At 33.9% G+C, this 22,699-nt stretch overlaps 1 protein-coding gene across 4 annotated transcripts in view; it reads left to right on the top strand.

Moving 5' to 3' along the window:
• The window catches only part of sona (sol narae metalloprotease), a 90,894-nt gene extending 69,070 nt beyond the window's left edge, over positions 1-21,824 (top strand). For 2 of the 4 annotated variants that reach the window (XM_076623943.1, XM_076623940.1), the window contains exons 4-18: positions 1,276-1,345; positions 2,486-2,694; positions 3,346-3,435; positions 8,486-8,687; positions 8,769-8,898; positions 10,086-10,215; positions 10,349-10,491; positions 12,995-13,050; positions 16,932-17,058; positions 17,829-17,993; positions 18,169-18,295; positions 18,390-18,494; positions 18,630-18,781; positions 19,189-19,589; positions 20,667-21,824. In XM_076623943.1, the coding sequence (XP_076480058.1) occupies positions 1,276-1,345; positions 2,486-2,694; positions 3,346-3,435; positions 8,486-8,687; positions 8,769-8,898; positions 10,086-10,215; positions 10,349-10,491; positions 12,995-13,050; positions 16,932-17,058; positions 17,829-17,993; positions 18,169-18,295; positions 18,390-18,494; positions 18,630-18,781; positions 19,189-19,589; positions 20,667-20,803 (2,244 nt within the window). In that variant the 3' untranslated portion in view covers positions 20,804-21,824. Of the gene's footprint in view, positions 1-1,275; positions 1,346-2,485; positions 2,695-3,345; positions 3,436-8,485; positions 8,688-8,768; positions 8,899-10,085; positions 10,216-10,348; positions 10,492-10,853; positions 10,907-12,994; positions 13,051-16,931; positions 17,059-17,828; positions 17,994-18,168; positions 18,296-18,389; positions 18,495-18,629; positions 18,782-19,188; positions 19,590-20,666 lie in introns of all 4 variants that reach the window. The other 2 variants (XM_033343186.2, XM_076623947.1) reach the window with 2 other exon arrangements.
• Positions 21,825-22,699: the final 875 nt, after the last annotated feature.

Genomic DNA, 22,699 nt, shown 5'->3' with positions numbered 1-22,699 from the left:
CGCGCTATAGTTCCCATGATACTACCACGATTACCTTTTCCTCGATATTTCAACACGACGTACTTGGCCGGGAACAATACTACTCGGCGAGAAACTATCTCAATAATGCGAAGAAAGCGAAATTAATAGCATCAAACTGACGTTCATCGTGCCTGTTCAAAATTTGGAAAATTACATAATGACTGGCAATAAGAAAATTACCTTGGCCAAAACTATAAATTGTAGAATGATACTTCCGTGTTCGAAATGTCTTTCTGGAAAATAACTTTCTGCTAACCAAATGATTACATGCAACTCGCTATTTCGTCGTCGTCGTTCATAAATTTAGTAATATTTATACTCGTATATATACTTGGTACTTAAATGTAACATAAGTGAAAAGGGGAATATAGTGTTAAAACCAAAAAGAAAATTTTTTTAATAATTAAAAAATGTACGATACGTTGTAAGAAAACTAAGAATATTTTTATTATAACAAGACATATTTTTTAAATGCTCAGCGAGATATAAGAAACAAAACTTTAATAAAAAAATAAGCAAATAAAAAATGTCATTTACTTGAAAGGATTCTTTCCTTCTAAATGAGCAAACACGATGGTGATTTTTCGAAATTGTTCATCTGCAAGAAAGAAAGATAGAAACGTGACATATTGTTTTTCTCCGGTTATCTTCGTATTAAAAAGAAATCCTAATTCTAATCTTTGAATCTTAAACAATTAAAATACCTGAAGCAGTTGCACCGATCCCTTCATTAACCTTTCGTCACGCGAATATCAACGTTCTTTCCTTGCATATCCCCCTCCCCCGCACCCATCCCCCTCCCCCGCACCCATCCCCCTCCCCCGCACCCTCATCCCCCCCCCAAATTCCACATCACCCAAAAACATACTACCGAAGCGTCCTGTTTTTGCGACCCAGTTTCCAGGACAATAAAAACAAGTAAAAACAAAATCACATAGAAGCTCCGCTCCTCCAGCGGCTTAAACCAAAAGATATATTCAACACGAAAAATGTAAAGCGTCGACACATATTACAGCATGGCTACGTAGTACCGTTGCGTATCGGTACCTTTGCCTAAGATACCATTATATAAATTCACCGTTTATTGTGAACACTATAATGTATTTATAATTGTATATTGGGTTTTAATAAACAGTTTAAAAAAAAAAAAAAAAAAAGTTCTTTCCTTGCATGCACGAAAGCATTTCATCACGAAGAAGTATAAAGTACGAAGCGTAAAGCACATACTTACGATGAATTTCTTGTCTGTTGCAGATCCACGAACACATGACAAGGGAGGAGATGTTATCGGTGTTTCACACGGGACACGAGTCTGGTAATCACGGTGAAAAAAAATTTAATAATTAGCGGTAGACAGTTGTCTTTTCATTCAATCTGAACTCGATTCACTGCATGCCGATGGCCTTGCCACAAAACGGAATTCGTTGAATTCAATTTTCTTGCTATTGTACTCTGTCATTAGTTTCTTAATGGTGAAAATTGCGGAACGGTATCGTTATTATTCCGACAGAGATTGCACTAGTTTACTGTTGATTGGATAAAACACAGTTTCGAATATACATACAATGAAATAAATATTTAGTTCGTTAGCACACTGCCGACCATAAATATTAAGAAACGTATAGATATTTTTGTAGAAATTGAATACCTTTCACTGCTTTTATTTTCTACTTATTTGTGCTCTTAAAAAATATGTTGAATAATTTTATCAAAAATATTATAATCTGTCTAAAAACATGTGGCATAGACTAAGAGAAATAGTGGGTCGTAATTAAATATAAAATGTCGGAAAAGTCATTGACGTAGAAAGGTAATTGACGTAGAAGTCAACGTACTTTGAAACACGTTGTAATAAAAGATCGAAAGTAACGGACTTTATTACAAATCTATTATTTCATTTGCATTATACCTATATGCCTTTTAATGTAATATACAAATAAAGTTTATTTAGAATTTCCTAATAAACATAGCCAGGTGTACTAATACTTTTGACCGGTAGTATAGCTACATTTGTTAACTACAGAACGTTGCTACAGGTATTATATTATATATTTCGAGACATAATGATTCAAAGTTACATATTATCATACCTTCACGGACTTCGATCTACAAACCTGAATATTCATGATTTTGAATCGCTTTTAGCGTATCAAAGTATACCAGTACATTATGTCGTAACAAGAATGATTTGCATTGTGCACTGCCAATTTCGAGTTATAAATTTTAATATCGATATCAATAGCATCCACGATCTTGAATTATATTTAACGAGGACAACAATCTTAAGCCGTATGCATCTACATTGTAATAATCGAAATTTGTGGATTGTAATTTTTGGCAAGAAAGTGCGAAACCAGACATCGTTGATATGTCAACCTAACATCACGCAATACTTGCATTAATCTTTGCTGTAGTGGTAAAAAGTCATTTTCAGTAAAGACGACATATCGCGTTTCAATTCTAGTACCGACGTACGAAGTTATACCAGTGTTGCATTCAATGCACAAGAGAAGTACAGAGAAGCCGGAGATACACCTGAAGGCCTTCGGCAAGGACATCAGTCTGTCGCTGAAGCCTACGGAAGGGTTGCTGACAGCGAACCACTTGCCTATGTGGACTGTGACGAAGAACGCGTCGCAACCTGGTGGCCTCCACTATGAAAAGGTGACGAATGTAAGTTTTCAACGTGCGTCACGAAAAAATCATTTTTATTTTCCTCCTTAGCTCTTTTATTCTTTAAGAGATGTTTATTTATGAGCAGCTTCGTTTCTCTAAAGTAACATTCCTCCACTGTTAAACGTACCACGCATGTATATCATTTCAAAGTTTTCAGATTTTCTTCTTTCGAGACTTTCCAGATTTATATCCTACATAACTAATCAATGGCTTTTATTTATTTTAAAATGGTTATTCTTAAAATATTGATTTATTCTTAAATTCTTTCTCTTCTTATCACCTTACTACTTAATCACCTAAAATTTGTTTCAAAACAACGCATAAGAAAAATTCTAGCATGAATTACAAGACATCGTACGATCAACCCTATCTTACAACTTTTTAACTTTCACAACGTTGTGTTTTTAATTTTGCAATATTTTCCTCCCATCCCTGTTGCATTCTCATGCTACCCGATATTTTGCTCGAAACGATATTATGTATCATACATAGTGAAAAAAGAAGCGAGACCTTTTCACAGCGACGCGATTTTTCCTCAGGCTCACGAGTTTGCATTATTCCTTTAAATGGTGTAAATCGCATAAAATCGGTTACATATGGCCAGGCACGTTGCGATCACGTTGTATGTAATTGTTCTTCTCGTTTCAGGCCGACGTAGATATCGGTGACATCTATCAAGACACGACGAACATGGCGTCAATTCTGCTGCACCGGGACGCGAATGGGAAAGTGCTCGTTGTAAGAGGCCATTCTTTCTTAATGTACCTTTCGACATTCCCGCCATTATTGCGACTCGTCTTTCGTCAACCGTCGCGACTCACTTAGGAACTCGTCTTGGTTATAATTATCGCAATACCGCGATTCGTTCGGGACAACTAGCAGGGCCACGCTTAGGAAGGCTGCCCGCCGTAGTTGCAAGTTAGAACGTCCAGTAGTCCGTAAAGCAAAAGGATAGCAATTTCACGAAATGCTTAGAAAAAGAAAATTTATGCGTAATCGCTGAAAGAATTTTTGTTACGCGGATAATCGATGCAATTTTGAATGGTTGACCAAAGACGAATGGTAAATGACGTTGGGAAATTGTGACTAGGGGATTAATTCTTTGGAATTTGGAATTTGGTGAATGGAAGTGGGCATATTTGTACAATGGAACATTTAGTATCGAAATTAACAGGGAAACAGGATTGCTTGGATAAAGAAGTTTGTGCAAATTATTTTGTATTTTAGAGAGACAGAGATCGTACTCGTTTTTTTGCTGCTAGATTACATAAACATTTTAATACGTTAAGCTACAATTAACCGTATTCGGTTTATCCTTTGACTCTTTAAATTTGAAATTGCAATAGGAGGATTAAGTAAATTATAATTACACACATAATTTTCCTTTTTATCTAAATTTCATATATCTGGCTGACCTTTTTCCACTGTGTTATTAACAAGTAAATATCAGTCACTCAAAGATCTGAAAAAGACTAACTTTCTGAGACGGACAAACATTCCAGACATAACATGTATCATATGTATCATATGTCGTAATTATGCATCACTTACGTAATCACGAGACAATTTTAATATTACATTCATGAATATTCTTTTAGAACGTTAACAAAGCGGAGGCGAACCTAAAAGCATCTTTACAAAAATACCATTTGCTACTACCAAAACGGTTACACGTAAACGAGATTCAATAGAAAGTTGCAGAAAATGGCATTTCGCGATCGTTTTGACATTTCCATTTCGAGCTCCGGTAATCGCTGCTTCGTCCGCGGTTCATACAAAGTGCACTACGAAGATATTGCTTGGGCAAAACCAAGGAAAAAGCAATAAAATTCTCCATATCGGTTGCACCTTTCAGAACAGTGGGCAGCTCGGAACAGAAGGCAGCCGTTCTCAATGATTGCGCCTCCAACCAACCAAGACTTAATTTTACTTGGGAATTTCGATCTCTTATGAAGTCGTAAGGAAAAAAATTCCCGACACAAAACTATTGCCAAAGCTGTTACTTATTCATCGAATTGTCTGAAACCTGTTGACAAAGTCATGAATGATAAGTGAAGGGATATTTTCATACAAAGATTATCCTGTTAACAACGAATTTTGTTCATTACATAATTTTAATCGTATTTTCGAAAAATGAAGGTTTACAGTTGGGACGAAAAGTAATTTAGAAAAAAAAAACGTACACGTGTAATTGATATGTTCTGGCCCTTTTCATGCAAGATGATCGTCATACTTTATTAACTTTAATTTGCTCAATTTGCATCTGCTAGCGGATTTATCCTTTCGCATCCTGTTTTTGAGAAATGTTGGTTTAAACTTGTATTAATTCTCTTCTGTAGACAAAAATTAGTAGACTTCATAAATAAATTATGGAGATTATGCATAGACTGCATTTGGATTCGCCAACACATTTACTTGTTTTATTCTTTCATATTTCGTTTTTTTGCAATGTATTATTCAAAGATAAGATTTAAAGATAAGAAAAGAAGTTCGTAATTGATTCATATTAATTATTGTCTTTAATTGTAGGTTAGCATATCTTATAGATTCTAAAGTGCTAAGTCTGAGTCTGACAGCAAATTAGCAAAACGTTTTAATTGCTGCTTGTAGGAAAAAGAGACACAAGTAACTATATTACTGTATTACTATATAACTATATTCATTTTTAAAACAAGACTTTTCTGTTTAAAACAATGAATTACACAAACAATGAAATATTACACTATTTACTAATTATTATATTACAGTATAATAATAGAATACATATATATTATTTACATATAACAACAAATAATTATCTTTCTTGGTTACTTGGTTGAAACTCGACGCATGAGCTGATGAAATTGCCATTCATTTGCTGCTTTTATTATAGAAACTGAGTATATTGTAGCCTATAAGTCAATCAAGGAACAAATTGTCGGTGAATTTCTGTTCTTGTGGTTCTTCCTTTATGGAGAATTTTACGTGTGGAGAACAATTAGAAATCCTCCTGAAGCATTGACTACAGCTATTGTGACGATTGAAAGCGTAGTTCAAGGGAAAGAAATTCAATTGAAATCATGTATGAATGTAGGAAGATCGTTGCGTTCGTTTAAAACAGTAGAATTCCTAAAAAGAGAAATTTAGTCTGGTAATCAATAAAATGATCGTTATTATATAATTGCGTGAAAGAAACGAATTGTTTTATTGTAGATTTATATTCTTCGGTGAAAACGATTAGAGATCTCCCCTTGACAGTGATTTCATTTATGATCATGAATATTGTTATTTTGACCAAGCGATACGATTAATAAATTCACACGAGGTAGCATTGTAAAATCGTGATCGTTTGCCATGATATTAATGAATGATATGCTTTTATTATATAATGCTACAAAGGTAAAACAAATTATTTTATTAATAAATTTATTAAAATTTGCAAATTATGCAATTTATAGAAATCCACGTGTAAGTCTACAGACGTTTATAAATTTTGAAATAAGAAGTCAATTAAATTTCTAAATATTCATTACCAATAATTTGAACATAAAATTTATGAATATGGATCCTCGTAAATTTTCCAAGAAAAACATGAATAAACAGCTTTTTCTTTTCTTTATAAATTTTGGTTGCTGGCCAATAAGAGAAAAAAGGAAAGATTTTATTTGTTTTATAAAATATGAAATAGTTACAGAAATAAATCCAAATATCGGGAAAACAACCGTTACAAATTTTCCATTAGCAACTGAAAAAACTGTGTCCGTATTGTTCACAAAAGGAATTCCGATTCTTTCACCAAGATAACTCCTTGGCACATCGAGTGCACATTATGCAGCAATTCATTGAAAATTCAGGTCTAAAATTAGCATTCTCTGTATCACCAGAGTATTCTCCTGTGCAACAAAAATTTCGCTGCTTACAGCTTTTTTTTATTACTTTCATACATCAAAAATCAGTTGAAAGGACGTCGTCCTTGACAACGATCGGTTAATCGCTGCGTAGGATGAAACATATTGTACAGTGTTCGAGAGAAGTGCCAACAAATTTTTGAAAACCAACTTTGACATATGTATGTTAAAAAGTATAAACTATAAGGAAAGGCTATATCATATCACAACACAATTATGCGTACACGAAAACATTTGTATTGTTTCCCTGTAGTGGTTCACGAAGGCATTTAAACAGTTGCTATAAAAGATTTGTATGAATCTAGCTATGAAATGTAGTTATAATTTTGAAATTTCATTAGCATTGTAATAAGATACAATTATTGCGATGATGTTGGTAGCTTTGAAACCAATTTGAAAATGTACATATGTAGAAGTTGTAGAAGTTGTAAAAATTGAACTTGTATCTCCTTCAGGTTATTTCTTTCCTCAACCATTTCATATCAAAACAATTCTTTCTAGCCATCAAGCTACATAAATCAAAATCAAATAAACTGGACTCTTCATTTTGTGGCGACTGACATGTAAATTACTTTGCCGTAATTATTATAACACCTACTCGTTGGATTTATTGGAAAACTCTCTCTTTATTTAGTATTTTACATATATTATAAGTAGGCTATGGATTTTTATGCGTCTACAGGAAATTTGAAGATGCAAAAATGCACAGAATGCATATAACTTGCAAAAGTACATAATATATGCAAAATATGATACTTAATACGTAAAACGATTTTCTACCCAGGTTCCATTCCTTTAATTGTGTTTATAGAAATATGAATTTGCCTAAATATCAACAGGCTAGTTACAAAACATGTATGAAATAACATATGAATAACAATAAGCAAGTGAAATAACAGATTTATAATAAAATAACTAAAAAATGAAAGCCACGAAGAAACATCCAGTTAGTACTAAGTGAATTAACCACCATATGTAATTTTCTTTATATACTGCTAACTTTTGCAAAAGTAACCACACGAGAATAAATTCCAAAGATAACAAATATCGTCATTCCGCGTTACATAATGCCGTAAAAGCGTTGTTCTATATGACCCCATGTGTCCTGACAGTCCTGACCTTTCGCTTTCACTCTCCCTCCCTCGACGTGACCAATGCACCTCTCTCGGACTGCAAATCGAACATGTTGATCGTACCCGGATCGGAAATATCAATGATCCAGCCAATCGACCGGCTGTTCCACCATGGAACATGTATTTCGTTTTCGCTCGTCCAACGTTCATGTTGGATAAAATTAGTCACGTCGTGATAATTGCATATAGCCAGGCGGAAGTCGTTGGCCATCGAATGAGGAATTGACGTAGAAAGCATGCGCGATTAAGCTATTAACCGATTATAGTTCGTTAACTCATTGATCGTGTGATTAAACATATTATTGGTACCGGAAATGCCGGTAGAGCTTCTAATTAGCTAGATTGTTTATTTTTCCTATTAATGTTTAGATATCAGGAACGAATATTATAGAAGTAAAGTTTTATTCAAATAATTATTTATGTAAAATTTTTATTCTATTTATTATTCGCTTCGTTACTTCACCTTAAATAACGTTATTTATTTTTCTGTTGTGTATCATAAATTAATAGAAAGCTCATATAACTGTACAAAAACACTACTACAGTACAAAATATATTAAGCAGTAGAGAAACTTGGTACAAAAAACTACATCGGAATAAGAGAATATTAATCCATTATTATGAAATTATGCCCATTTCTAACAATGATATATATATATATTAATTAACAGTAGAAATAATGATAAAATGTGAATTATTCTTTGTTTCTCATAAAGTATAAATAAATGTTCTCTACAAGATAACAATTAATGATGTGATTTGAACCAGGATGGTAATATCGGTGCAGAACTAGTGATTCGACCATTGCCAGATAGGATATTAAATGAAGTAGTAAACAAGAACTCGAATCTTCACGGAGAAGAGTTGCTGCCAAACGTAACGCGAAGTAAAGGGAACTTGAAGCGCACGAGCCATCACGTGGTGTACAAGAAAGTGACTCGTCCAAACGGCGACGAGTACAGCGATTTCAGTGAGTGATCTTTACGTGTTACCACACCAGAAGGTGAAATCCTCCAGAGATCGGTTTCTCGTGATTAAACATCGATTTTAGCGCTGATGGAGCCCGATCACTTGGCCAAGAGGTACAGATCGAAACGATCGATCGCCGCCAGAACAAAGAGGGAAGCACCGTATGTGATCTACCCGGAAATCCTCTGCATCGTCGACTATGATGGATATAGGTGAAAACTCTTATTTATTGACAAAGGTTAATTCGTTGTTGAGGATTCGTTTACTTTCAAGAGATAGCAGCTTATAAATGGACTACGGATTTTTATGGATTTATGAGGTACAAAAGGTACAAAATGCATGGAATGCGCACAATGTGCACAATATGCATAAAATATATGTCAGAGACGAAAGGACGCCGGGGCCCCTCTGGAACTTCAGGATAACCCCCTAACATTGTAATCTAAAGTCTACTATAGCCGTAATGAAACAATCGCAGTTATCCAAGCCGATGGTAACCGTCCGGGATTAGTGACGGTGAGCTTTGGCTCGGGCCGACAACCTGTTGCCCAAAGTAGCCGCGGTCAACGGGACGGGCGCTCCGTCTAACAAAGGCGCGGAGCGGTGTTATGACCCTCATTAAAGGAACTACCCATACAGATATCGGACAGTAAATCATGCTAACGGTTCCTTAGTACAAGTAATACCTGAGGTTGAGGCACGTACACAGCACAAGTCCCGGCAGCCCGAGGACCCGCTATAAAACCTGGGTTTTTCGGCAATTAAGATGTTTTGCAAACGGACAGACAGCTTCTGTCCCAAATTGACCAATCGACAGCGACATCGATCCGAGGATCCTGGGCCAACTCCAAGGGAGGTCTATCAAATGCCCACAACTCTATTACTGACGCTTCTCTGACATATATAAAACATTTAAAGTACTGTGCCCGTTACAGTATGAAACAATTTCTGCCTAGATTTTAGTTCCTTAGCTTTAAAAAATGTGAATTTGCATAGATATATCCAGTTTACTTGGAAAAATAAAAAATTGAAAAATACCTTTTTTATGTCGAGGAATAGTCCTTTTTTTTATAGGAAAATGATATGTTTCATATCATTTAAATATGACCATCATATTTAAAATTTTCTAGCTGATATCAAAAGATTATTTCTTTGATAGATGTGAAGACGTCACAGTGTATGAGAGATATTGTGTAACAGATTATCCATTTGTCCGTATTAATATTCATTATTGGCTTATGTAGCAGCTGTTTGCAAGCAGCGAGTGGTTCAACTCTATTTATATACGTTCTTAATGAAGCATTTCGTTTGATTGTTAAAATAGAACAGCAAATGTTTAATCAATACCAATTCAATTTTTAATCGAATCAAAATTTATAATTAAATTCGTTTCTTCTAGATTACATGGCGGTGATAACGTGCAAATCAAAAGATACTTTGTGTCCTTCTGGAACGGAGTAGACCTAAGGTACAAGCTGTTAAAAGGGCCAAAGATCCGCATCAGTATCGCTGGAATCATTATATCACGGGTGAAGTGCAATTAATCATCTCGATCCTTTTACCGAACTATGATTTTTTTACGAATCGTTACGTTTCCCACAACTTTCTCCTCCTTTTTCTTTTTCTTTCCTTTTTTTTTTTTTCTTAAACGATATCTTTCAGGGCAGAGATGCTACACCGTATTTGGAAAGAAATCGCGTCGGACGAGACGCGATCGATTCGGCAGCTGCGTTGACCGACATGGGCAAATATCTCTTCCGAGAGAGACGACTTCCTGTGTACGACATCGCCGTCGCTGTCACAAAGTAAGAGTGTGCATTTCTTTAAATTCAACCTAATTACCACATTACGTTTCACGTGATTAACATACAAAATCTTCTTCCCTGGCAACTTTTCTCGCTCTCCCCTTTTTGTCTCATCTTTCGATATCAATGACAATTTAAACGACTTGTTTTCTTTTTAATCGAATACGTGGAAGAATAGTGAAACTCGAAAGGAAAATGATAACGATTAACTCGAAAGCGTGTAAAAAATATTGAGAAGCAGAGATTTCAATCGAATTTCACGCAATAACGAATACGTTCTATGGCCCCGACATTATGCTATTACCGTTTTACCACAGCAGTCTAGTGATTTCATACTGTTTGATTTTTATTTCGCAAAACAGGTATGATATGTGCCGTCGTAGGAAAGGCGGCCGCTGCACTAAGGGAACTGCCGGTATGGTTTATTACATAGCGATCACGCTTTCTTTTTCAATTTGTTTGTTTATTTCTTTTTAATCTTATTTTATTTTCGTTCATATTCTTTTAACGTAATTAGCGTTGTACAGTATTTACACCTAACTTAAATGTAGTTTTTGACGGTGCAGTGATGGCGTACCACGATGGGAATGCGTTTACGGGGATAAAAGATACAAAAGTGACATTCTTTCTCGTCGAAATAGTATAATATTTGTACTTTCTTGTTTTGAAAGATTCTGTCACAATGGACAGTAATTTTCAGAAAGATACAAATAAAATATATACATAATTTTCATCAAGAGTGAAAGAGATTTAATAGTTCTTAAATAATAAGCTCCATGTAAAAATGTAGACTGTACTCGTATTTTGTCGAACGAGAAAGTATGCTCTTTTAACGCACTTAGTTTAATCTAGTGTAAATACGGTGTTGAATACTCAAATTGTAGTTATTTAAAATACTGTACGCTATTTTAGTAAAGAATAAGCTTGCTAAACATTGCGCACATTCATTATTACTCTCGTAGACACGAAGTATACAGTAGAATTGATCTTCAGGAGGTAATGGTACACTAATATATGTAATCAATAACACGCGCGCGTATTGGCTTTCTTATTCTGCCTGTTATTAGACATCGATCTACTAAACTCTAATTATAGCATACAAACCTACATCGATGAATGCGATCAAACGCGGAAATAATTAAAATTAAAGATCAAAATCCATATGCATCCTCTAAACCTTTCAATCGAACTTTTCATCTCTTTAATCCAACATTCGATAAGCATGTGTGCATAGTATCGAAAGTGTTAAAATCAGGAAATCATAATAACAAGCCTCATTGTACATATTTCGTTTTAAAAGATAATACAAGCGGTAAAAAGAAAATTTCGTTTCAAGCCTCAAGTTACGAACATTCAAGTCGACGTTCACGATGTATATAATCTTCTGCGATAGGTCGAGTTCATAATACATATATAAATGGCACTCCTTCATGCGATTTCGAGAAGCAACGCGATTCAAAAGTTGCTAAAAAGGAATCGGCTGTAATTATTCATACCTGAGACGCAACACTCGCTAATTGGCAATTATTTACACGCGCGCTACTCGTAGTGTGTTTGCTTTACCGTAATTCCACGCTATCGCCTTCCGCAAGCCGCGTCCTCAACGCTGAACAAGGAGGAGACATCAAACACGGTGTGTGATATCGCTTCATCACGGTGTTTGCTTTTCGTTATCAATCAAGTTAATGCCATTCCTCGTAAATCAATACCATTAATCGTCTGTCGTACGTGAAGTCTTGCAAAGATTTCAAAAACATGCAATTTCTATGAAATTTTCATGTGCGATATCTGTATATTATGAAATATCATGATTTGTCAAGATAATGGCAGAATTAACCATTCTTTTTTCTGGAGATAGTTCTTTTGTTATATTTGTCAGAGATTAACTAATTAATGATGAATTATAGTCACGTGGACTATTGTAAAATAGACAGGTCGTTATCGCGTCATACGAAATTATTCTGAAACTACTAAAAAACTAGTACATATATATTGAATGTAATATATATACTATTATGCATGTAATATAGTAAAACGTCAAAGTAAAGAAATTATAATATTCAACGTGAAAAGATATGAAATTGCCAGATTTTTCGCACATTGCTTACATTATTTATCAGAGAGCATTTATCACAGAAACAAAAGGGCCTCACGCGTTAATCATAAGAATCTTATGCTAATAGATCCAAGGATACCTTAGTATCCGAATATTGTCCTAACTCACTGTATTATATATTACAAAATATCATGGTTTTAATAGGCAATATATATACATAATATGTATATATATATAGAGAGAGAGAGAGCATTTAAAAAATGGTAGACTCCATTATAGGAATATTGTATGTGTATATGCTACAAAATATTATAGTTTACCGAAATGTAATGGATATTAGACATATACAAGCGGCACGTTCCCAACAATTGTCCCGTGACGTGGTCCAAAGCAGACTGGAATTGTGAGTCCACATGATAAAGAGGAACTTTTGTTGTTGCATTACAGATTAGATATGTGCAGGAGGCAATACGCGAATGACGTGTGCAATAGAGGAACCGCAGGTACGTTTCTCGAGTTCGAAGGAAACGAGATTGACGAGAACAGAAAATTGTCTTTGATCTATCTATGTGCACTGCTCTGCGAACGTTTTTTTCTTTTTTTTTTTTACTTCTCCAATCTAAATTTCTTTCGCTGCAACCTCCCGAAAACATGTGTCGTATGGTTGAAAACGAAGGAAGTTCTCGAGGCTTTCACAGCCAGAGTTCTTTCGTGGTATACATATATGTACTGTTCGAGATTTTAAAACGCGAATCGCGCTCTTTTGGACAAATCTGTTCCGGTGTTTTGTTATTTTTAATTTTCGATGAAGATATTCTATGTGCTTTTGTCATACTGTGAATTTAATGTGCGATTTAAAATGAAATATTTTGAATAACTCAAGAAGTATTCAATATTAAAACTACAAGAAACTGCATTATGTTACAAAAAGCTTTAATTTCTTAACATACATTTAATTAATTATGTATCGAATTAAACGTCGACTTATTCTATTTACTATTTACGATCGAAACTTCATTTCGTTTCGATTTTACTTCGAACTAGTTATTACATTAATATCCTCTGCAAAACACTGGAATTATATTTTCAAGAAAATGCCGCATTTTGCAAAAACCTCGAATAGTATAGCATTTCAAACTCGTCTACGTTGCTTTTATCTATACTTATCCTGTTTGTTTTCACTCTAATAGCTTGAATGAACTTCTTCACTCTGTGTTTGAACTTGATTATCGCGAGAAAAAAAAAAATGGCTGGACAAAAAACACCGATCAAAACTTCCCTCGAGCTGAGCGTGAAACATTCTATCGCGGCTTGCCACGCGTGTTTTCTTGTTTCTGGATCTCACCTTTCTTAGTCTGGGATACAAGTATGCCTTTCTCTCCTTCACTTACACTGTCACTCTGTCTTTCACTCTCCTGATTCTCACTGTGAACGTATATATACGAGCGAAAACGAAAGCGGTATTATACCTGTCCTAAACAAAAAAAAAGAAGAGAAAAGAGGTTTAAAAAGTAAAAATAATTTCTTATTCCACAATTTTCCGTTTTTAAATCTTCTCTGTTCGTTCACTTTTTTGCACAGTGGCTACGGTTTCCTATTTTGTGTGTGTGTGTTTGTGTTTCACGTACACACGTATGTACATAAATCGTACACGACCTTGGCATTTGTACAATCGATCGTTTGCAATTACTTTTCTATATACACTTTACCACGGAATATTATCAAATTGATCGTTCGATCCTAATGGTACCTCGTTGGTCTAAGAATAATTTGAAAAATATATCTACTTTTATATTGCCGTATTAATTCGAGTAGGCGTATCCGGTGGAAAAATGGTTTTAGTATTTAGTAAAAAATAACTTTTAGTATTTAACAACCAGGTATCGATTTCACATAACAATCGAAATATAAACTGTTCTATCTTTAGTTTCAATGCAAACACAACTTTCTTATTTAATATATACATAGATGAACTATTTGTCTACTACTTGGCGGCAATGGTTTGATTTAAACGAAAGTGTGCCGATGCGACCTTTTGACTTAACACGGCAGTATATCCTTATCATCTTCACACTCGCTATGTCGTTCTTTTGAATCATTCACACCTCCTTCTTGTTTCTTTGGCTGCATTACTGACGAGGACCACGGTTGGTAAGTTTATTCAAGTCGAAGCGATCGAGAATCGCGTTAGAAGTGAAAAATAAGCCGAACAAAGGATTATCGTAGAGATTAATACCGCAGAGATTATTCCTTTTTCCCCAATACTGGAAATTCTCGTTGAGGGAACACGATCTTTAAATCGATCTTCACGGTAGATGAAGTTTTAAGTTATTTCGAAATCCTCGGTTAATCGATCGACGTAAATTAATAGCTGCATGCTACTCTATTAATCAGCTACGATCTTTTCTCAAACGGGCACTCGTTTCTTAAAAAGTTCCTACGAAAACAAAAATTTCGACCACATGATTCAGATTGCATCTCGGATACATTAATAAATTCAGTATAGTAAATTTCATTTAGTAGCCAAATAGAGTAAATTTATGCGATTAATTCAGAGTTATTTGAAACTACGTTTAATCTTCCTGTAATAAATTAAACGTATTACGTCTCTGTCATTAGCTAAATTTCATTCATCAAATTTGTACTATTTTTGGATATTTTCATGTATACGTATTTGTTTAGCTTAGCTTAGCTTTCGTATATTGCAATAAAATTTGCACAATTATTAAATAATACCTTAATACTTCTTTTGAACATAGTATCTTATTGTTTTATTTATATTCAAATACATATTCAAAAGACGTATTAAGGCATTATTTAACAATTGTGCAAATTTCACTGCAATGTATAAAAGCTAAGCTGAAGAAATGCCATGGCCATACCAAAACCATGTTCGATTCTCGTTATACGCAATATATTAGAATTATTTTAAAAATACGTATTTAATGTACATGGCATTTTGCAAAAGAGTATAAAAAGTTGTGTAAAAATTTTTTAAGGAATGTCGTGCCAATCTAAGAAAAAGCCAAGTTATCTTCCAGCTTTCTCTTACTAAACGAGTATTTAATTAAACAGATTAATACTGCCGCTAAATATTTGCTAGAATTTCGTATCTAATAACAGTACTGGTAACATCTTACCAAAGAACGTGTCTTCGTTTTTGAGAATGGACGATCTTCACGATCTGATGGACAGCCAAATGATTTCATAATTCAAGTTTAATTCACGTTGCCAATGCAGTCGCAATACGGTTGCTTGCAGTAAGCACTTTCAAACTGCAGTTATATATTAGCGATCAAGTCGTGATTCCGTTACGATATCTACAAACTTGAATTATCACGATACAGTTGTTCTTTCGACATAGTGCATTCATAATCGAATTTGAATTTCCTTTCACGGTACGATCGCGGCTTCGATTATAGTATATTCAAATTTCAAGTCATTAATCCGGCCAACTTTCAACGATAGTTTAGAATATATATGTACTTTCCAAAAGACTCACGCTATACTAGAAGTTTCGTAATACTCTATTGTGTTAGATTTAGAACATGGCTTGTGATTGTTCGTAATACAGTTACAAAATATCGTTGTTGTCTTGCACCACTGATCCAGTTATTTTATATGATTCAATTACGATATGTACATTCACGTTTCTACATTGCCGGTTCAACATTATATAATATTCGATACAATTATTTAAGATTGATCAGAATCGTGATGTAGTTCGGCCTTGCTTCAAATACGACAGATTATTTCGGAACATTCACATTTGCTATCTAATCGCGATAGAGTTTCGTTATTAGAAAAGAATGTATTGGCATTTGAATTAGAGATTTTATGTTTGATTGGACGACGTTGAGGTTTTAATTATTTAAGTGGTAAATTTTAATACATCGATCGTGAATTAAACCGAGAATTGACTGTATAAATGACTTTATTTGATCTGCAGTTAATTAGTTTAATGGCAATTATATTCAGCAGATATTACAAACTTGTTATTGTTAATGATGTTGTTAATAACTTATTTCCAAATGAAATAATAATAAGAATTTGCCAATATTGACTTACTTTAAAACTACTTTAAAAATGATTAAATCTTTTTATCTTCTATCAAGTATATGTAATAACGCTAATAATATTACTATAGTATAGACTAATAAATTGAGGTCGAGTTTTTACTTTCTTATTTTACATTCTCAAAGTTGAAGATACGTTCACGTATTTCGTATTACTAGTATTAATTTAACTTGCTAAAAATGCAGCTTTTTTGTTAGTCAATATCGAATAACGAACTTAGTAGTGCCATTAACATTTCAATTAACATTTTTACACCCTGTACATAAGGACGGAAAACGTTCCAAAGTGATCATGTATCTTTATTCAGGATTCGCGTATGTGGGTGGAGCTTGTGTCGTGAATAAGCGTCTGGAAAAGGTGAATTCGGTCGCTATTATCGAAGACACAGGCGGATTTAGCGGAATTATCGTTGCAGCCCACGAAGTTGGTCATTTGTAAGTCCATTATCGCTTGAATATTTTGTCATTTCTATAGAAAATTCGAAAATCGTGTTGTAAATTGTAGTTATTTAAATTAACGAGTAAATTGATAAGTTACGAGTTGCACAACGTAAACTTCTCTTTTACAATTTTATAATTTTCAGTCAAATATTATAGAACAGTCAGAGATAGATTATTTTATTTTTCATTTATTTTGTTTGTTTTATTAGTAAACTTATTACTGTTATACAAGGAGATTTTGTTAACATTGATAATTTGTACCTTGTAACTTGTAAAATTTCATCAATAACACAAATTTAATCGTATAAGACAATTCTGATTATTTCGACTTTTTAAAAAATGTATTAACATTCTATAGAAATCATTATTACTTTTCAAAACATCGATTTCTATAAATTATGAAAAAATGAAACAGAGATAGACCAAAAGTTAAAATCAAAATTCACGTGACCGTCTTTCGCTATTAAAATTAAATAAATTTTATAAAATTAAAGAAAAATCATTTTATTCGATATTAGTGGTAAAAACTGGTTGCGTGAACTTTGATTTTAATTTTTAGCCTATTTCTGTTTTATTTTTTCATGATTTGTAGAAAGAAATTTCTTCGACCGAATAAAGTTCACGTTTTCATTTACATTTGTTTGTTTTTCGCCAAATTGTTGGAAATTTGTAGCAACCGTAGTTCCCTAAAAATAATATTGATTTGCGTTAAAAATGTTGATTTGAATGGGACGTAAAATGACATTGAAATGCGAATATCGTAGGCTGGGCGCAGTTCACGATGGCTCACCGCCACCTAGCTATCTCGGAGGACCAGGAGCCGAAAAATGTCGTTGGGAGGATGGCTACATAATGAGCGATCTCAGACACACAGAGAAAGGCTTTAAGTGGTCCCATTGCAGCGTATCGTCGTTTCATCATTTCTTGAAGTATGATTCATTCGTTCATGGTTTATGAACCTCTGTCTTCGATATTATTTCAATTAAATCTCCGTAGAATAAATGAACTTCCTTAATTTTTTAAAATAATTGGTACTACTTTATTAATACTTTTTGAATTCGTTATTATATGCAAATAAATGATGTGTCGATATCTCTATTCCAGCGGCGACACAGCAACGTGTTTGTACAACGCACCTCACGAAGACGAAGCTCTTCCTAGAGTTCTACCTGGGAAGCTTCTTTCGTTGGATGCGCAATGTCGGAAAGATCGTGGAACGAGCGCCTGTTTCGTAAGCTTTGCATTACAACGTCGATCAACGTGTATCTTTTTTATCCATTGCATCGTTGGTGTTATGTCAATGAAACGATTATTTCACGTTTTAGAAAGACGACAGAGTTTGTGCTCAACTATTTTGCTTTGACGCTGGCTCAGGATATTGTGTGGCATATCGTCCAGCGGCCGAAGGTTCTCCTTGCGGAGACGGTCAGGTAAATAATTTAAATAAAAGTGATTCGTACGACGAATTTGAAACATATATATGTTATATTAAGAATTGGGAAAAAATATTTTATTCTGCTTCCTTTTTATCAAACTGTTGATTGTGATCCTGTTAAAAATTGTAGTATTGCCTAAACGGAAAGTGCGTGGCCGAACACGAAAATATTATCCCAGATTATACGCAAAACATTCCAACGTACGTGCGCCGAGATAGCAGTTTCAACCCGACAGCCAACAATCGGCCTCTGTATGCTCAATATAACAACACAGACTACAGGTAATATTCTGAATATACGTAAAACCTACATAAATATTATTTAAGGATCTATAATTTCGTGGCATTCGTTATAGTTGGTAATATGTAAATAATTATCATTCAGATAAGATAATCGAATTAATGCACTTCGATGTCTCTTCGTTCTGTTTATCAAAATATGTAATTATTATCATAACTAGTAAACATGTTTCAGGTAATCAGCATGCATTTCCAAATCGTCGTTCAAATATTTACTATTATAACACGCACTGCAAAGATTCTAATGCTCAACTTTGTTTAATAAACAACAATTTTCACCCGTGTTTGGCGACCGCCTAATCAAATAGCAAATATTTTCCGAATTTTCGAGAGTAATCCAAACAGATCACCTGGTCCCTTCGATAATCCCATAATGCTATGTCACACAGGTATCCGTGGGAATCGACGACATACAGCACGCCACAATCGAAATTTAAATACTCCTCGCCGTCGTCGAATCTCTTCTCGTCGACGAGCAATCCTTACAAACGCGTCACATCGTTCGCCACTACCCCGGCGACCAAATACACCTACACCACTGCCAGTTATCTGTACGTCAATAAATACAAGACTAAAGTAAATATTAGTAACGATGCTAGTTATAGTAAGAACGGATACGCTGGTGGTACTACTACTAGGAATTATTCGTACTATACAGTTAGTCCGATATCAAAGATCAACGATCTGAATTATCCGAAAATTAGCCCGTTCAGACATAAGGGCACGGTGAGCATGGTGTTAGCAACAGCAGACGAAAAGGATCAGAACGGGCCTCAAAACGATGCTCGCGGTAAGAGAAATCTGTATCAAAAGACGACGATACTCGCTTTCTTCTCGAGTTACGAGAACCTTCTCTTTATTTTTTCTGTCGATCATCTGATTAAACCTTATCGTCTCGATATATTTTTCTTGTCTATTCTCGCTTTATTCTATTTTTCTTGCTTCATCTTTCTTATTATTTTATATACGATGAAATTAAGTATTTTTGTTATTATACATAGGCGTTCTTCTATTTCTTCTCTGCTATTTTACTTTATGTATTCAACCATTTATCGTAATCATTGTTAATGAATAGCGTAGCCGTTAAAACGCTACGAAGTGATTTAAAATGGTGACAAACTGACACGTCGCATTTTTCATCGTCAGAGTTCCTCGTAGTCTGACTCGTGCAATTCACTTGTGAGACAGTGAATATCTTTCGTTTCTCTGTACAGCTTTACCGACGTTTGTTTTCCTTTTTTTTTTTTATATTTCCATGTATGTACTACGGCTATTCCATTGGGTAACGAATCTTGCGTTAAATGTATATTTTGAATTCTTGGTGTCTTTTTCTGTTCATTGGAGTAATTGTTTTCGGCTTCTGGGTGAATGTTTTATATCAACATATTTGTTAGAATTCATTTCAGGTTTTCTTTACTTGTACATAATATTATACATTAAACATAAACATCAATCATGTTCTTAAAGTGTTATACAAGTTTTATTAAGTAATGAGTTTTGTGTCTTACTTTACTAACGGTGTGCATAAATTCTTGAAACTCCTCACAGCTATTCTTAACATTTGTTTAAACAAATATAACAAATACACACGTATTTGAATTCTAAAAATATTTCCTTTAATACCACAAAAACTTCCACATGAAAATATTAGTTTAAAATCTTAACTCCTGGAAATCACTCTTACAGAAAAATATTACTGGTTGGTTAGTAGTACACTACTAATTCCGAGTAGCGTATTAATTTGAATTTTTTTTCTGTAAAACCACCTACACATTAAATTCAATCGTATATTTTCACACCTACAATAAACATTACATCCCAGTGTGAATACCGAATTTTTTATATTGATGATTATATTTCTTTTTAGAACCAGAGGACGATGAGTGCACGGACGTGGGGTCAGATTGCGCGGAGCTGATTGACAGGCTGAGGACATGGCTGTGCCATTTGCAATCTGTGAAAAGCCGCTGCTGCGCGTCCCTAAAGACGATCTGCGCCGCTTGATGTGCAACTTTGAACGTAGTCCTTCCTGTTCGTTAAGGAGTTCACGTGGCTACGCATCCAGAGACCACCACAGATCCGAAATCGAACACTCGGCGCGCACTCAGCACGCGTTCAGCTCATCGAGCAGACCATATTCTCCATTGAGAGATTGGGACTTAGACGAATCATGTGATCTACGATGTCGTTCGGTCAGCATTATCTTTAAAAGACGGACATCTTACCAAGTTCTTAAATGCGCTCCCGGTCGAAACCACATGAAAAACGAATGTATAATTCAATTTATTAAGTAGTTACATAATCTCACTGTGTTACCCAGAGTATAATTTCGTCCTTTCTACTTTCTCTTCTCTTTTTCTTGTCTTCTTTCTTTCTTCTTTTCTGATGCAATAATTCCGCGATACGATAATTGTTTACGATAGTACCGCAGGAGCTTTGTACAGACAACAGGTGTGAAGTTATAAATATGTCGAGTACGAACAAAAATGTTCGATCAATGTATCTGATAGATTCGATCGTATATTTATTCGATGCATCGCGCGGGAGACTTTTGTGTTACGATAGAAATACGATACATGCGTATTAGTACGAACGCGCAAGTGCACGCCAAAAAACGAGCTTCCCCTAAAATAATGAAAATTATAGTGCAAGGCAAATAAATGGTGATTATACGATGGAACCGTGCGTTCCCTTTTTGCTAGTTTATTTTTGTGAATCTTTTATACAAATTAAATCGCTAAACTGAGACAATTTTCTTAAAAGTATACTGAAATTATCTTTGGACTGTCTCTGATAGTATAGATATGTTTCAACTACTTATATTTTATATTATTATGTTTAAGTGTTGATAATTGGGAAAAGATAATTTAATATTTGTAGACAGTATTCATTCATTGGATATAATATATTGTGATACAAATGTACATATTTGAAAGACAAATTTTAGAAAATTTTCTCGTTTCTTTTTTTTGTATAATGTCAATTTAATAAAATGATCGACTATAGTTTTCTCATTCCTTTATTATATTATTAATATTCTTTTTATTATAAGGCTTTTCTAAAGAAATATATACCACTTTATTGTACTTAAGACCTACTACCATGTAACAATCCTGAATTGATCTATTATCCCTTAACAACTTATTCCACTATTATCTCTTAACAGTCTCGGTTTGATCTATTATCCCTTAACAACTAATTTTATTATCTCTTAACTACATTTACATATAAATTGATTTTGTAATGTTTGTGTTGGTCACATTAATTACTATATACCCCAGATGCTAGATAAACAGATATATCTCTAATAATTAACTATTAATTATTATTAGCATATCGCAAATCTTATTCTTGCAAATAGGAATTTCGAATATACACTCCATATAAATTTTTTTTTTAATTAATTGAAATTCATATATCAATTCGCATAACTTATTTTAATGAAGATACAGCTAAGTATATCTTTATAACGAATCATCAAAAGCCATGGTGATAAGACAGTTGTTGACAGAAAAATTAATGTTTCTTAATGATTGATATAAAAAATCCCATGGTGGAGTATGTTATGCATGTCTCTATATAACATTTATATACACCATTATATTTTATATAAAATATTCTATTTCCCTTATAATAGATATATCTTAATGAATGATATGTGCTGAGAGAAACAGAAATAATGGAGGAAAAATATTCTGCATAAAAAATAGAAATTGAATATTAAATAATAATATGTTTATTAAAGTAATATAAATGAAGTAGAATAATAATTTTTATCAAGTGACAATGTGTATGAATAGAATACACATAGAGTATAATACGAAAGCATTAAAATCCATATGTTACGGTAAGTTATAGAGATGTACATTACCATCTGCAAATATAAATAAATAATTTTAT

The sequence above is a fragment of the Bombus vancouverensis genome, chromosome 2 (genome assembly GCF_051014615.1).
Source record: "Bombus vancouverensis nearcticus chromosome 2, iyBomVanc1_principal, whole genome shotgun sequence".
NCBI classification, from domain to species: Eukaryota; Metazoa; Arthropoda; class Insecta; order Hymenoptera; family Apidae; genus Bombus; species Bombus vancouverensis.
This window is presented reverse-complemented; position numbering and strand designations above follow the sequence as displayed.